Source organism: Python bivittatus, unplaced genomic scaffold (assembly GCF_059951505.1).
Source record: "Python bivittatus isolate LINGU-HERP-01145 unplaced genomic scaffold, Pbiv_v1 ctg000480_np1212, whole genome shotgun sequence".
Taxonomy (NCBI): domain Eukaryota; kingdom Metazoa; phylum Chordata; class Lepidosauria; order Squamata; family Pythonidae; genus Python; species Python bivittatus.
In genome coordinates, this window is record NW_028277075.1 from 72,576,421 (window position 1) to 72,593,522 (window position 17,102).

The 17,102-nt window shown below is 42.7% G+C and overlaps 1 protein-coding gene across 1 annotated transcript; it reads left to right on the forward strand.

Annotated features, from left to right (window-relative positions):
• Positions 1-2,547: 2,547 nt before the first annotated feature.
• On the forward strand, positions 2,548-8,197 carry LOC103054941 (olfactory receptor 5AR1-like). The gene is made up of 2 exons (XM_007444168.2): positions 2,548-3,449; positions 8,143-8,197. The coding sequence occupies exons 1-2, from the start codon at positions 2,548-2,550 to the stop codon at positions 8,195-8,197; spliced, it is 957 nt and encodes a 318-aa protein (XP_007444230.2).
• The last annotated feature ends 8,905 nt before the right edge of the window (positions 8,198-17,102 follow it).

The following is a 17,102-nucleotide window of genomic DNA, read 5'->3' on the forward strand; positions in this document are numbered from 1 at the left end:
AGACAAGGACCATCAGTGGCAAAAAAGAATATAGTCATGTACTCTTGTTCTTCAGACTGATTCGTGTGGTCTCTTATTCTTCTCCATATCGTCTCAATGAAAGATACACTTTATTTAAAAATTGTATACTTCACTAATATCATCTCTCCCCCTGCTGAAGCCTACTCTTTCAGTTTAATCAGAGAAGGTGGTTGATTCCTTAGCCACTTCCCAGGACCTTCAGGCACAAACAATGCTAGCTTGGTGGCAGTCTACAAAAAGAGAGTTCCTGGTAATCCTAAAACAATATGATTGACTGTACAAATCACATGATCAAAACCTTTACAATTATTGACTATAATAATCACAAGAGTCTTAAACTTTATTATACAGTAATACCTCGGTTCACAAACGCTTCTGTTCATGAGCAATTCGGTTTGCGAACAGCAGAGTTCACAAAATTTTGCTTCCATTCGCGAACTCCACATCAGGTGACGAACACGACCCACAGCCATCTTCCCTGCTCCGACACGTGGTCATGGCTTCCTCTAGGGAAGATCGCAGTCGCAGACAGACACTTACTGTGAAGCTTTTTGGTGTGCTTTTTAGCACATACAGTACATCCAGCATGGCTCCAAAGAAAGTGCAGAGCAAGCATGGTGGTAAAAAGAAAGTGCAGAGTGGTAATGAAGGTGACAAGAAAGTGCAGAGCAAGAATGGTAAGAAGACGGTTTTGAAGAAAATAACCATTGAATTGAAGAAGGAAATTGTAGAAAAGCATGAGCGTGGTATTCGTGTGACTGATCTGGCCTCAGAGAACAAGATGGCGAAGTCAACAAACTCGACTATTTTGAAGAATAAAGATGGTTAAAAAAAAAAATACATATGGTTCAGAATGGATTAACCTTATTTACATTGAACCTTATGGGGAAATTTGATTCAGTTTGCGAACAATTTGGTTCGCAACCAGAATTGTGTAACGAATTAAGTTCATGAACTGAGGTACCACTGTATGTGGTAATCTTCCATCATGGGATGAGATTACAGACTGTCCCATTTTGTACAAACCCTGACACTGATTGACAGAATGGCCGTTACCACCAAGAAGAACAATGGAGACCAACGATCTATACTCAAAACTAGTGAGCTGAATTTGGCAATAGAACTTTCAGTGAAAAATAAAAAACTCTTATATGCTATTGACTTGCAGATAACCTCCAGTTTTAAAAAAATCACAACAAACCAAGACAGTTAATTATTAGTACTTAAAAGTGTTTACATCCAGAAGGTGTATTGAGCTCCATCAGGGAACATATCCCAAATGGTCTCAAAAGACATATAAGATCTTTTTGCCTACTTACGGAGTCTGTAAGAAAGAAAACATCACCAATTTCAGGTATGTTTATTAATTCAGGAAAGGATTTTTAGTACATGTACTGGACTTTCATATGTTACCATTAGAGATAATTTTCATAAACTCTATGAATTTGATACTGACAAGACTACAGCATACACTGTTCACAGTTCAACGTGATTAGTGAGATTCTTCATATATTATTTTATATCCCAATTCCTTTCTAAAAAGGTGCAATAGGTATAACAATTATTTATAATTATTTAATCAGAATTGTAGATGTATAAAAATATGAGAAAGAGGTGTCAGAATGGTCTTCCACTGATCTTAATGTACAACTTATATTTACAATTTCGTAAACAGTTCTGTTAATTTTGGATGCTACCTTGAAGTTCTTATGAATAAAAAGTGGCCTACAAATATTTTAATAGATTAGTAGAGCTGCTTATTTGGAGTCCTTCAGTCTGACAAATCCAGCCTCAGAGGAAAGAATTAGGGACTAGTATGTCCTAGACGATGTCAGATGAGAAGTTATTGCACTCAGCTTAGATATTTTCAGATGAAATTATTTCCATCCATTCTTGGAACCATAGAAAAAGCAGCAGTGCTTTCAACACATGCAGAAGACACCCTGGAATCACAGAAGTGTAGCAGTTGGGATATTCAGTGAAAATAGCTTTTCAGAAATCATAATCTACACAATGTGACAGTCAAATACATTAACCGAAACAAGAAACATGACAATATCACCTTGGAATCTGACAGTATCCTGATAGCAGCTGACTTCTCAGGAGATTTTTTTTTTTTTTAGTTCAGAAGCTTCTCAAGAAAGAAGGGGAAAGAAGTTTACTAGCGGCTCAGAATTTACATAATATTTTTAACATTCATTCCAACATAGATTTTTGTAGAAATAGTCACACCACTAACACAGAGCATTAATATGACTTCTCATGTGCTGTGCCTCAGCAAATGAAGTAAATATTGGTATAGCTGTACACACTGCCCTACCTTGTACTTTTACTTAATGCAGAATTAGCAATCATTCAGATGAATACAGTGGAAATGTGGTCCTGGTTCTCTTGATTATTTTTATAGAGAAGCCAAGGTAGATGGGATTCTAAAGAATCTTCTTTCCTTCCTTTGATAGACAAAAACAAAAAAAGACATTTCAGATTCAGCTAATATTCTGAACCCAGCACCCACTGAGATAGATCATGGATAAAAGAAATGATTCCGTCGTTACTGAATTCATTCTTCAGGGATTCACAGACAATCCTAAAATGCAGCTCATTCTTTTTATGATCTTCCTCTCAGTTTATGTCATTGCTGTGTTAGGGAACCTTGGCATGATTCTGCTGATTTGCAGTAATCCCCAACTTCACAAACCCATGTATTACTTTCTGGGCAATCTCTCCTTTGTTGATCTCTGCTGTTCCTCAGCCATTGCTCCTAAAATGCTGACTGACTTATTAAGTGCAACTAAAGGGATTCCTTACAGTGCCTGTGTTTTACAGTTGTTTTTGTATGCCATGCTTATAGACGTAGAGTGCCTTTTATTGGCTCTGATGGCCTATGACAGATATGTGGCCATCTGCAATCCACTTCTCTATTCAAATGTAATGTCCAAAAAGACCTGCCAGCAATTGATCGCTATTGCATACCTCATAGGCCTGTTAGATTCCACAATACATACATCCTCTACATTCCGACTGCCATTCTGCAGATCAAATCTTATCAATCATTTCTTCTGTGACATACCGCCACTTCTTGTACTCTCCTGTTCTGACACCTACGCTAATGAGATTGTCCTATTTACCTTTGTTGGCTTCATTGAAGCGAGCAGCATTGGTATGATTCTTGTTTCCTATGTTTATATTTTGGCTACCATCCTGAAAATGCGCTCTGCTGAGGGCAGGCACAAGGCATTTTCCACCTGTGCTTCTCACCTGACAGCTGTCGGGATATTCCATGGAACAATACTGTATATGTACTTCCGGCCCAGCTCCAGCTATTCAATGGACCAAGACAAGTGGGCGTCAGTATTCTACACGGTTGTGATCCCCATGCTTAACCCTCTGATCTACAGTCTGAGGAATAAGGAAGTGAAAGATGCTGTGTCAAAATCATTTGGCAATATATGGATTTTTAAAGTGAGTAGCTCTAGAAAATTTAATGGACACCTTCATAATAGGCCCTGCTAAAGACAAAGAACATCAGTGGCAAAAAAGAATATAGTCATGTACTCTTGTTCTTCAAACTAATTCAAATAAAGATACACTTTATTTAAAAATTGTATACTTCACTAATATCATCTCTCCCCCTGCTGAAGCCTACTCTTTCAATTTAATCAGAGAAGGTGGTTGATCCCTTAGCCACTTCCCAGGACCTTCAGGCTCAAACAATGCTAGCTTGGTGGCAGTCTACAAAAAGAGAGTTCCTGGTAATCCTAAAACAATATGATTGACTGTACAAGTCACATGATCAAAACCTTTACAATTATTGACTGTAATAATCACAAGAGTCTTAAACTTTGTTATAGTATACAATTCTAGAAAATATATTAAATATTGTTGTTGGTTCGGAATTCATCACATTACAACGGGACAAGAAAGATCTGAGACTTTTACACTAGAAAAAGAAAGTAAGTGGGCCATTGTGTGGAGATCCTTGGCAGAGAAAGATTTTTCACCCTTTTTCTTAACACTAGAACCCAGGATCATCCAGTAGTAAAAGGAAGCACTTCTTCACACAGCATATATATAAACTAAGGAAATAGCTTCCACAAAAACTATGGAACCAGATGAGATAAATCCATGGAGGACAGAGCTAAGACCAGTCATTTGAGAACTCCAAGTTTAGAAGCATTACCCCCCCCCCCCAATATTGGCCCCAGTAATGTCTGGTGAAGGCCATGAGCAAAATAAGAATTCTTCTCTTATGCTGCATATGATTTCCTTACAGACTTCTATTTGAGTACGGTGGGAAAATATAGACATTTGATTTTCTGATGCTTTTGCCATGATCAGCCTGTGGTGGTTACTTAATCTTGTTCACATCTATTACCCAAACTATTACTGATCTCTTCATTGTTTCCCTTTATATCTTCCAATAACTTATTGGCGCCACTTTTAATTAGAAACAGGCAGCAGTCCTTTTCGGTGATTTCAGGCATGGAGGACATTCTTATTTTTCTCAGCATACTGAGTTCCACAGAAGTGGATACAATCCCATTCTTTTCGAACCTGAGCAATTGACAAGTAAAAGTATGGTATTGTGGAATACCCACAGGCAATTTTATGTACATAGTAAATCTTAGATAAAATTTGATTATGGGAAGAGCTCAAAATATGTTTAAATTAATCTGCCAGTTTATCACCTTTAGGCTCAGCATAAATTCTTTACAATCATCTTCCCTAGCATCATATCTCAAAGATACATTTTCAAGAATCATTGAAGGAGAAATATCTAATTCCAAGAATAAAATATAAGCTATATCATCTTACAAAAGCTTCTCCTCTATATAGAAAGTGCCATCAGCAAGTCTGGGCCTTGTAGTTCATAGGGGGTTTTCCCAGAAGGAAGCATAATTCTCTGGAGCCCCTTTGTTATGTTCTCATCAGGGAATTAACATTCACATGGAGGGGAATCATATTTGCTATAGCTCCACCCTCCTCCTGCCATCTCTGCCATCTCTGCATTTGGAGGGACATCAGTAGAAGAAGACCCTGCTCTACAGGTATTGGGGCACCACATGATTAGGACTCTACATCACTAGAAAATCTGTACCCACAGAACATGCTCCTTGCTAATATAGGTGCTGATCAATCCATGAATCAAAAGAATGGATTTGTAGGTCCAGACCCACTCCCACCTTTTAAGAAAACACCAAGTAAAGGCTTCCTTCTCCCTGATTACATACACCCTCTTCCATTTCTTGATATGGACCTGTATTCACTGTTTAGAAAGTGAGTCACACAAGCTTGGCGTTTGTTGCCAATTCCATGTTCCGGCCCCCCACGTTCAACCCTAAAGGTTGGTCTTGGACTTCAGAGCTTCAGCAGTCCTGGTTCTGGCTGTTGCTTCTTAATGCAAGGTTGGTCTGTAAGGAAGCTTGCATCATCCATGACTTTTTTTTCATTTAATAGGCATTTTATTGTTAGAATACTGAAATACAAAGAAATTTTTTTTTACATTAGTTAGCGACAATAGAATAAAACAGAAATACAAGTACTAAGCATAAATAAAACATTATGAGAAAACTTTCTCTTGGGGTTCCAGATGAAGTTCCTGGCAGACTAAGATATCTCCAAAGAAGCAGAAATGGCATTGCAGCAGTGACCGGCAGCCAGCTGATGAATTCTAATTAGTGGGGCCTCTCTGAACAAGGAGAGACTGAGAGATCACCCACCAGTACTCTGGACAGTTTATCCTCATGAGGAGACTGCAGGAATTGAATGTTCTTGCAGTCGACTTGTGAGTTGAGTGGCGGGGAGTTGAGGAAGAACCAGCATGCTCATACCTGCAGCGCAGCCTTTAAAGGACACTAGGTTCACTGAAAGCATCATTTTCTTAATCACTTTTGGAAGCAATCAATTTACAGTTAAAGAGAGATCTTTCGACCAGCAGGAGGAAAAAAAAATATTCAGTGAATCAGCCGTCATTCAAGATAACAGAAAGAAAAGGGAAAATAATAATTTTAAGAACTTTAACAGCAAAAGGCTTAATAGGATTTTGACCTGAGAAAGTTATAAATGGACAAAGGGGACAGCTTGAATTAAAGGATTATTAGTTTGACAAAAGTGCCTTTGATATTACTGGGAAACAATTAGATGAACAGACTATATCTTCATGGAAGTGTTGATTGTTTAATATTAAGGGAAAAGATAATTGGTGGATTTTACATAATAAATAGATAAAGGTAATATGAGACTGACTGTCTGACCAAAGGTATGGATTGCCAGATTGGACTAAAGCCAAGTGTTAAGGATACAGAAAAGGCAAAACAGAGGGGGGGGGGAAGGAGGGAGAGAGAGAGAGAGAGAGAACCCTGCTTTTTACTTTCACTTTTGCAATTGACTCACTTTTGCTTTTGGATTACAAATAAGAATGGCAATCAGCAGGAAGGCAGCAAAACTTGGCAAAGGCGGGAGAGGGTTATTGGAACAACCAAGAGAAAAGAGGGTTACTCCAAAGCTATTGTAAAAAATATTTGAAGAGTTGGGGAGAAAAGTATCTGAATCTATTAAATCTGTTAAAAGTAATCCAGCTGCATTTGACGGGAGAATGGAAGAAAGATTTGCAAAGAGGAAAGAGGAAATGAAAGAAGTTTTAAAAAATTGAAGAATCGGTAGGACAACTGACTGGAGAAGTAAAACAAACTAATAAAAAAGTGGGAATTTTAGAAAGTAAGACAGAAATAATAAACAGAGGGGTGGAAAAGGACAGATAATATGGTACTACTGGAATTGAGAGAAAAAGAATTCTGCTTGAGAAGTAGAAGAGCTCCAGAGGACCCTGGCGAAGATATCAGAGAAAAGGTGGCTCAATCTTTATCAACCTTTTTGGAAAGGGATGAAGATGATACAGTGGCAGAGACTGACAAAGTGTGTAGAATTAAGACACAATTTGCAAAATTAAGAAATGGACCAAGGGACATCCTTGTGTATTTTGTCAGCAAGAAGACCAGAGACCAAGTTTTGCAGCAGCATGTTACCACTAGATTGATGATTAATAATGCAGATGTAATTGTACTTAAAGAAATCCCAGTCAGAATATTGGACAAAAGAAAAGAATATTTCTTTCTGACTGACAAGCTCAAACAGAATAAGATAACATTTTAGTCAGATAAACTAGAAGGAGTGATTTTTACCTTTAAACAACAGAAGTTTTGACTGAATTCAGTGCAAAAAGCAAGAGAACTTTTAGAGAAATTTAAGAAGGAAATGGAAGAAATGCAAATGGAGGTGACAGAAGGGACTAAGCAACAGCCTCAACAAGAAACTGAGGAAGAGGCTACCATGCTACATGCTACAATTATTGGCTTGCTGCTTAGTTTGGATGAAAGAGTGGGTGCTGCTGAGAAATAAGAGAATTTTAGAACTAGAAGAGCACGACCTGAGGTTTGGATGGCATGGTTTTCTATGGTACAATAAAGTTAAGGTTAATGTAGCTTTTAAAAATCACTATATTAGAAAGCCATATTGAGAATACAGAATAGATATAAACCCAGATTGTGCCCAAAAACGTCTTTATGGCTCTCAGCACAAAAGCATTTTATGGAAAAGAAACAGTAGGCAAAGAGAGATGATTAACCTAACAAGAACTGTTAGAATAAGAGCATGGAGAATATAAGATGAAATCAAGAAGTCAACTGACAGCAGAGGGATTTAGCTTTCAATGGTTTTCATATGCAGAGTTAAGAGAAAGATTTAACAATTTAACAAGATTGAACAGCACAAGACATAATTTGAACTTGAACTATGTACAAATAGTGAATATGTAATTGCAAAAATGTATAAACTTTTGTTGAAATTTGAAACAGAAAAAAAAAACAAGTGAAAGTGTATAATAAAATGGACTAAGAACTTTGGACATAATATACTGATGGAATAACGGGAAAATATGTGGCCGAGAGGACTGAAATTTACATTATGCTATAACTTAAAATATATTCTTTTATAAAATGATGTACCATTGGTACATGACTCGAGAAAAATTATCTACAATGTATAAAAATACTTCAAATCTATGTTGGAAATGTGGACAACATGAAGGGTCATTTTATCATGTTTGATGGACTTGTAAAACAGCCAGAAAATTTTGGGTCCAAATACACACAATAATACAAAAAATGTTAAAGATTAATATTCAGTTGAAACCAGAACTTTTCTTGCTGGGACGAATGGATAGACAATTAGAAAAGAATTATGGAAGATAGTTTTTGTATATGATAACTGCTGTGAGACTGTTATATGCACAAACATGGAAAGACTCTGAAATACCCACTCTGAAATTAGCAGAGATGGCAAAATTGACTTGTCTGATTAGAGAAAGGACAATAACCACATCTATTAGCAACTGGAAACCCCTTACAGACTTTTTGCTGAAAGAAGAAAAAAATGAACGTGTGATTTACAGGTTTGAGATTAGAAACGGTAGATTATGGAAAGAAGGAAATTATGTTGAAATTTTAGAGAGAGAGAGAGAAATATAAATGTACTTGTAACTGCTGTTTAGAAGATTGGAAGCCGTTTCATTATAACTTTTTCTTTTCTCTTTCTTTCTTTTTCTTTCTTTGCACTTTTTCCACTTATTACTCTGGAGTCCTTGGGGTTCTCTGAGCTTGGTTCTTTTCTTGCAAACGTTTCATTACCTTAATCAATCAACTACCAGAGGAACAAAACAAGACCCCCACCAACACTGGCAGGGCATGCCACAGTATATATACAGAGAGCAAACCCCATCCCATTCCAGCACTGAAGAAGTTACCTAGCCGGGTAATGAAACGTTTGCAAGAAAAGAACCAAGCTCAGAGAACCCCAAGGACTCCACAGCTCAACCCTGAGCTACACATGTTCGCCTCTGTTGGTACTTATTACTTTTCTTTACTTTCTTTACTCTATTTTTAAAATCTGTATTGTTTTTATTCTTTTAAAGATTCCATATATATATATATATATATATATATATATACACACACACACACACACACACACACACACATACATACATACACACACACACACACGCACACACACACCTTCTCTTAAAAGAAAGACACATTCTCCCCTTTCCTTCAGTTTGTTTCCCCAATCACAGATTACAGCCTAGATGTTTATGCTTTACACGGAACATTGAAGATTATTTCCAGTATCTAATTCAAGTCTTTTCATCATTATTTATATATAAATAACCTAAAAATAACAAATAAATAAATGTTTCTATCAAGCATGGGGGTGGCTAAAACAATCATACTGAGAAATTGGAAAAGTGATATTATTTCAGATGTTAAAGAATGGCTTTCAGAAATGTGTGATCAGTTTTGGAAAAGGCAATATTCTCTACTAATCAAAAAATGAATGAATCAAGATATATTACTATGGCAGAGATTTTTTGATATTTTACAATATTTTGTATTGATCATATTAGTAATAATATGTATTGTATTAATCATTAATTTTTTTCCTTTGGATTTTCGTTTCTTTTCTTTTTTTGGATTGTATTTTTTTTCTTTAAGCTTAAAGATTGTTTTGTAAATTGTGTGTGATTTGTTTAGTGTGTTAGATTTTTTGTCAATTTATTTATTTATTTATTTATTCTTTATTTATATTTCAAATTTATATACCACCCATCTCATGAAAAAATGCTCTGGGCAGTTCACACTAAAACAACAATAAATATTAATTAAAATACAATAACAACAATATAAAAATACAGTAAAAATAGAAAAAAACCAAACACATATGCAAATAATATCTTCTGAGATGTTGATGATCAGTAAGAAGTTAACATATGGGAACATCTTCAAGGTGCTAGCCACCCCCAGGGTTGGTTGTCCCTTTTTTCGCCCCATAGCAGTTGGCAGAGCCAGGTCTTGACTGCTTTCCAGAAGGACAAGAGAGTTGGGGCCTGCCTCACGTCTGGGGGGAGAGTATTCCAGAGGGTGGGGGCCACGGCAGAAAAGGCCCCCACCAGTCACCATTCTTTCATCGACGGGGTCCGCAGCATACCCTCTCTGCCTGACCTGGTGAGATGGGTGGATATTATGGGGGTGAGATGGTCCCTCAGGTAACCCAGTCCCATGCCATGTACAGCTTTAAAGGTGATAACCAATACCTTGAATTGGACCAGGAAGCAAACTGGGACCCAATGTAGGTCACGCAGCAAAGGTGTAACATGTGCCATCTTCGAGGCACCTAAAATTGCCTATGTGGCTGCATTTTGAACCAGCTGAAGCTTCTGGATACTTTTCAAGGGTAGCCCCACACACAGTGCATTGCAATAGTCTATATGGAAGATGACTAGGGCATTAGTGACTGACTGGAGGGACTCACAATCCAGAGAAGGGCATGACTGGTACACAACACGTAGTTGAGCAAAGGCCCACCTGGCCACGACTTCCACCTGCTCTTTGAGCAGGAGTCGTGAGTCCAGGAGGACCCCCCCCCCAGATTACGCACCAGGTCTGTCCAACCCCATCCAGAACCAAAGATGGTAAATTTATGGATACAGAGGAGCCCCCAACCCATAGCTACTCCATCTTACCAGGGTTCAGCTGAAGCCTGTTGTTCCCCATCCAGACCCCCACAGCCTCCAGGCACCGTGAAAGGGTAGTCACAGCATCACTCAGATCACCTGGGATGGAGATGTATTACTGGGTATCATCTGCATATTGATGATACCTCATCCCATGGTGGCGGATGATCTCGCCCAATGGTTTTATGTGTGTCGTTAAAAAGGAGTGGAGAAAGTACAGAACCCTGCGGCACCCAATAAAGGAGGGGCCGCAGGCTGGACCTCTCCCTCCCTATCAACACCGATTGGGACCAGCCTTGGAGGAAGGAGGTGAACCAGCACAAAACTGTGCCACCCACCCCAAACTCCCCAAGCTGACCCAAAAGTATACTATGGTCAATGGTATCGAAAGCTGCTGAGAGGTCAAGAAGAGCAAGGATGGATGCACTACTCCCATCCCTCTCCCACCAGAGAACATCCAAAACTGCAACCAATGCTGTTTCAGTCCCAAATTGAGGCCAGAAACCCAACTGAAAAGGGTCCAGATAATCCGTTTCATCCAGGATCCTCTGGAGCTGCAATTCTACCACCTTCTTAACCACCTTCCCTGAAAAGGGAAGGTGGGAGACTGGACGAAAATTGTCCAGTACAGTGGGATCCAGTGATGGTTTCTTGAGGAGGGGATATACCAGTGCCTCTTTGAAGGCCATTGGAAACACTCCCTCTCTCACAGATGAATTCACCATCGCCTGGACCCACCCACACGTCACCTCCTGAGCTGCCTTAACCAGCCAGGAGGGGCATAGATCTAATTGACAGGTGGTGCCATTTATAGCCCAGAGGACTCTGTCCACTTCCTAAGGTCAACAGGATCAAACTGTTCCCAGATAATAGGGTACATACATACCCCAGGCATCTTCACAGGCTATGCCACACGCTTGGCATGCAACTGGGAACGTATCTGAGCAATTTTATCTGCCAGATGCCCAGAAAACTTTTCTGTGTGGCCCTGTAGGTGGGTCACTGGGCCCACCTTTCCCAGAAGAGATCGAGTGATCTTAAACAGGGCCGCTGGGTAGAATTCTCTGGATGCAATAAGAGCGGAGAAATGTTGGTGTTTCACCGCTCTTACCACTATAAGGTAGGCCTTACTAGCAGTTCTAGCCTGTGTTTGGTCGGATTCAGTCCTTGTTTTCCTCCAGTGGTGCTAGATGTCTCTTAATCCTTTTCAGAACCCTCAGCTCCTCTGTAAACCATGGGAAGTATCGGGCTCAATGGGTCCAGAGAGGTCGCATGGGCGTGATCTTGTCCAAGACCTCGGCCATCTTCCCATTCCAGGTGCAGCCAGGCCTCTGCTGGACTGTGTAGCAGGTCCTTGGGTATAGTCCCCAGCTCCCTCTAGAATCCCATTGGGTCCATCAGTCACCAGGAGCAGACCAATTGAATGGGTCCTGCCTCCCTGCAGAAGGGGTGGAATAGGAGAATCTCAAGGCCACCAGGGCATGATCAGACCATGACAGGGGGGACAGATGTAATTCCCCCTTCAGATCACATTGCCATTGCGCAGACAAGAAAACCAAGTCCAGTGTGAGGCCACTCTCCCGAGTTGGGTCGTGAATAATCTGGGACAGGCTCATGGCTGCCATGGTGGCCATGAACTCCTGGGATGCCTCCAAGGCATGTCCCAGGGACAGGAGATTAAAGTCCCACAGAACCATAAGTCTAGGGAACTCCACCGCCAGCCCTGAGACTGCCTCCAGCAGCTCAGGCAGGGAGACTGCTACACAGCAGGGAGGCTGGTACATGTCAGGTTCAGCCCAAGAATCACACAAGACAGTCCAGAAATCATCTCAGCTTCTTTATTAGCTAGCACCTAATAGACAGAATCTCTCCAGACTAACTCTAATTCCCCAACAAGAGCAACTATAACCATTAAGCCCTTAGGGAGGGGTCAGTCTCTTCTTCCTTACTTTCACACAGTGAAAGCTGGGGGCTGGGGGCTGAGGAGATGCTTGGAATGCCCCTCCCTGTAACCTAGAAGCTCCATTCCAGAATACTCTCCGCTCATGCCTTCCATCACATCACAGAAGCAACAATTCCAACTGTTCTCACAAACCCAGCTTCAGAAACAAGGTCTCACAACCGGCCACTTGTGGAGCAGTACCCCTGAAGACCAATAGAGAGTCCTGGATGACAACCGCTAACCCTCCTCCCTTGCCCTGGGGTCTCAGCTGGTGCCAAACTGTAAACGGCTGGGCCCATTTGTGAAAGGCGCATCCCCCCTTCAGGGCCCAGCCAGGTCTCAGTAATACATGCCAGGTTGGCCCACTCCTCAGAGATCAAATCACATATAAGGGGAGCTTTGTTGTGAACTGACCTGGCATTAAGAAGCAGCACCCAAAAGCTAGGGCCACCATGGATCTGCTGTCTGGGTCTGGGTCTGAGTCCAGAGCGTTAGAACACACCACCAGTAGCAAACACCAGGAGCGCCTTCCCCAAGAGCGGCCTGCCCTCTGACTCCCATCATAACATCCCCTGCCCATCATCTCCTGAATAGTGTAACCCGCCCTAACTTCCCCAGACCCTCCACTTCCCCCCAATCTCCAGCCTCTGATTTCCCTGGTTAGGGGGCCCTCTATCTAGCCATACACCCACACATACCTTAATCAATCAGGGGTGGTGGTGGGCTCCTTGGCACTTCAGGTATTGCTCTCAGAGCCATCAGTGCCCTAACCCTCATCCCCTTTACCCACTATCGCCCACTGTGCCCCCTTCACCAGCCTCTTTCACTAGCTGGCAGGGAGTGCCCAATCCACTTCCCCTCCCTCTGTGCTGGCTTGGCCAGGGATCAGATTACAGCAGCTGCAAGGCCAGAAGCTGCTAAGATTCAGCGTCCAAAGGGCATAGTCCAAACACAAGCTGTGGGTCAGGAATGCAAAGGTCAGAAAGTCAGAGTCCAGTCTAAGGGTCAAGAAGCCAAGGAGTCAGATTCAGAGTGTCAGCAGTTCAGCTCAGGTATGCATGAGTTTGCATCCACAACCAGCTCTCTGTCTTCCTCGTGTTTATCTTCAGCTGGCAGACTGTCAGATGCATCCTGGAAAGACTCAGAGTCCTGTGTCAGATGTCTGCGTGCCGTAAGCCTAGTACTATGTCGCCTTTCCTTTAACTCAGCCCTCAGCCAATGCCTACATCTTCCCAGAGGTGATTCTGGAGACCTGAGGGCTTGAGTAGATTCATCTGGATGCTGGCTGAGAGCTGAGGATGAGCTGCAGGGCTGAAGTGCTTCTGTTGCCACTTCTTCCTCAGCCTCCTGAGAGTCCAACAGGGACAGCTCATCTGCTGACTCCTCACTGGAGTCCTGAGGAAGAGACTGACCCAGGACATTATCCCCCCCAAAAAAAACCCCTCCTGGAAAGACACAGGTCAGGGCTTATGAGGTTATGCCCGATGAAAAGCGCGGAACAATGTGGGAGCATGCACTTGAGTTGCGGGTTCCCATGACTGGTTTTCAGGACCGTACCCCTTCCAATCAATGAGGTATTGGACGCGGCCTCTGCGCAGGTGAGAATCCAGAATGCGGGCCACTTCATACTCTTCTTGGCCGTTGACCAATACCGGTGGAGGAGGTGGTACGCTGGGACGTTGGGGATCTGGAGAGGTGGCAAGTACTAGGAGGGAGCAATGGAAAACTGGATGAACTCGGAGAGTCGGAGGCAGGTCTAGTCGATAAGCGACTGGGTTGATCTGTTCTACAATAGGGTAGGGGCCAATGAAGCAGGCGTCCAGCTTTCGGGATGGTTTAGAGCTGGGGAGGTACCGAGTGGAGAGCCACACTTGGTCCCCAACCTGAAGTGGTTCGCCTTGCTGTCGCTTTCTATCAGCATTGATTTTGTATGCCTGTTTGGCCTGAACAAGATGTTCATGTAGAATAGCGTGTTGAACTTGTAATTCCTTAATGAAAGAATCAGCAGCAGGAACCGAGGTGACTGGCAACACCGAGGGGAAGAACCGAGGATTGTATCCATAAGTGGCCATGAATGGAGTCTGTTGGGTTGAAGCATGTACCGAGTTATTGTATGCAAACTCAGCCAAGGGCAAGAGAGTGCCCAGTCATCCTGCTGATGACTGATATAGCAGCGGAGGTATTATTTGAGGATGGCATTGACCCTCTCTGTTTGTCCATCCCTTTGGGGTTGGTGTGAGGAGGATAGATGTACTGCAGTCCCCAAGAGGGCGTGTAACGCCTTCCAGAAGCAGGAAGAAAACTGAGTCCCTTGATTGGTTATGACCTGTTCTGGGAGACCGTGGAGTCTAAACACATGTTGCAGATACAGCTGGCCCATCTCTCGAACTATAGGAACTCCGATGCAAGGGATGGAATGGCTCATTTTACTAAACAGACCTACCACCACCAAGATACTGGTGTACGGGCCACATTTAGGTAGATCAGTGATGAAGTCCATTGACACTGACTGCCAGGGATGTGGAGGTGTTGGCAGAGGCAGTAGTAAACCTGCTGGTTTGCCTGGCTGGTTTTTGGCCCTGCAGCAGACTTCGCAGGTGCTTACATATCGGGCCACATTGGCTTGGATTCGGGGCCACCGAAATTCACGTGTGAGTAAATGCAGGATCTTGTATCATCCAAAATGCCCTGCAAGGCAGGCATCATGGCACAAGTGTAAGTCCCCCCCTCAGGGGACCAGCAGGAACACACAATCACCCTTGATAGGTCAAGAGACCCTCATGGACGGTGTAGTCTGATGGAGCCATCGTAGGGGACTGTTGTAAGCGGTGAATTTTGTTGTGGATCCAAGGATCACATGACTGTTGTTCCCAGAGCTGATCACGGAACGCTGGACAATTGGTGTCTGTGGCAAACACCTTAGGTGCCAGTACTATGGCCAGTGTGGGCTTCAGATCTGTAGGTACTGTGTATTCTGGCTTTTGGGACAAGGCATCGGCTCGTTTGTTCTGAGTGCTAGGGATGTATTGGATCCAGAAATCAAAACGGTTAAAGAACAGGGACCACCGTATTAGTCTCTGGTTGAGACATCGTGCTATTTGCAAGTGTTCTAAGTTCCTATGGTCTGTTCGAACTATAACTGGATGTCTTGCTCCTTTGAGACAGTGCCTCCAAACCTCAAAAGCTTAATAGCCAAAAGCTCCCACTCCCAGATGGTGTAGTTTTGCTCAGCAGGGGTCAATTGGTGACAGTAATATGCACAGGGGTATAACGGATCAGTGGGGGTGACTTGCTGAGACAGGACAACCCCAACGGCATAGCTGGAGGCATCTGCTTACACTGCAAAAGGAAGTTGAGGGTCAGGATGCCGGAGCACCGATTTGGGGCAAACAGGGTTTTTAGTCTTTGGAATACTTGTTGAGCCTCTGGAGACCAACAGAAAGGCTCTCGGGGTCGCAACAGCCAAGTTAATGGAACGGTCAAAGCGGCATAGCCTGCAATGAATTGATGATAGTTTGCAAGCCCGAGGAACCGCTGGAGATCCTTTCAGTTATGTGGTGCTTGCCATTGGATCACAGTTTCCACTTTGGCAGGGTCTGTGGCGATGCCCTCTGATGTGATGCGATGCCCTAAGAAATCAATGGACCTGCCATCACATTCACATTTTTCTAGTTTGGCATATAGATGGTGGTCACGTAGCCATTGCAGGATGTCGTTGATATAGATGACTACAAACTGGTCCAAGAGGTCACAGAATACGTCATTGATGAACCTCTGAAACACTGCTAGGGCATTGCACAGGCCAAATGGCATTACTAAGTATTCAAACTGCCCATAACGGGTACCAAAGGCCGTTTTCCACTCGTCTCCTTCTTTGATACAGATTAAGTTGTAGGCCCCATGCAGATCCAGCTTAGTGAACATCTGTGCTTTGTGCACCTGGTCCAGTAATTCAGGGATCAACGGAAGAGGGTACCAGTCTCGAATGGTGATTTTATTCAAGGCCCTGTAATCATTACAGAGCCACAACTCACAACTTTTCTTTTTCACAAAGAGCACTGGGGCAGAGGTCGGGGACATGGAAGGTCGGATGGAGCCACACTCCAAGTTTTTTTTCAAGAAGTCACGAAGAGCTTCCTGTTCTGGCTCTGACAATGAGTACAGCCGGCCCACAGGCAGGGGTGTGTCTGGCTTCAGGGTAATGCCGCAATCATAGGGTCTATGGGGTGGAAGCCAATCTTCCCCTTTGTCCTCAAAGATATCCTGATAGTCCTGATATTCCAAAGCGAGTTCAGGTGTCACCTCAGAGCTTGTAGCACCCAGGACCGTCTTGGAGACTTGGTGGGGGCAGGGTTCTCCGAATTTCAGTTCCTGTTGGAACCAATCAATTAGGGGGTTATGTCTCTCCAACCAGTCCATACCCAACACCAATAGAAGTGGGGTATCTGGGTGATGTCCAGGCATAGGAGTTCCTGATGGCGGTATATACACATGGTCAGAAGCATTGTCTCCTTTATGATGGGACCAGACCGTAGGAGTTGCCCATCAATGGCCTCAACTGGGATTTGCACC

What these genes read in the sequence shown, in the direction of transcription:
- LOC103054941 (XM_007444168.2), top strand. Translation starts at nt 2,548, where the DNA reads ATGGATAAAAGAAATGATTCCGTCGTTACTGAATTCATTCTTCAGGGA. An exon ending in AAGGAAGTGAAAGATGCTGT is followed by an intron (nt 3,450 to 8,142) that starts GTCAAAATCATT and finishes CTTGTAAAACAG; the next exon opens with CCAGAAAATTTTGGGTCCAA.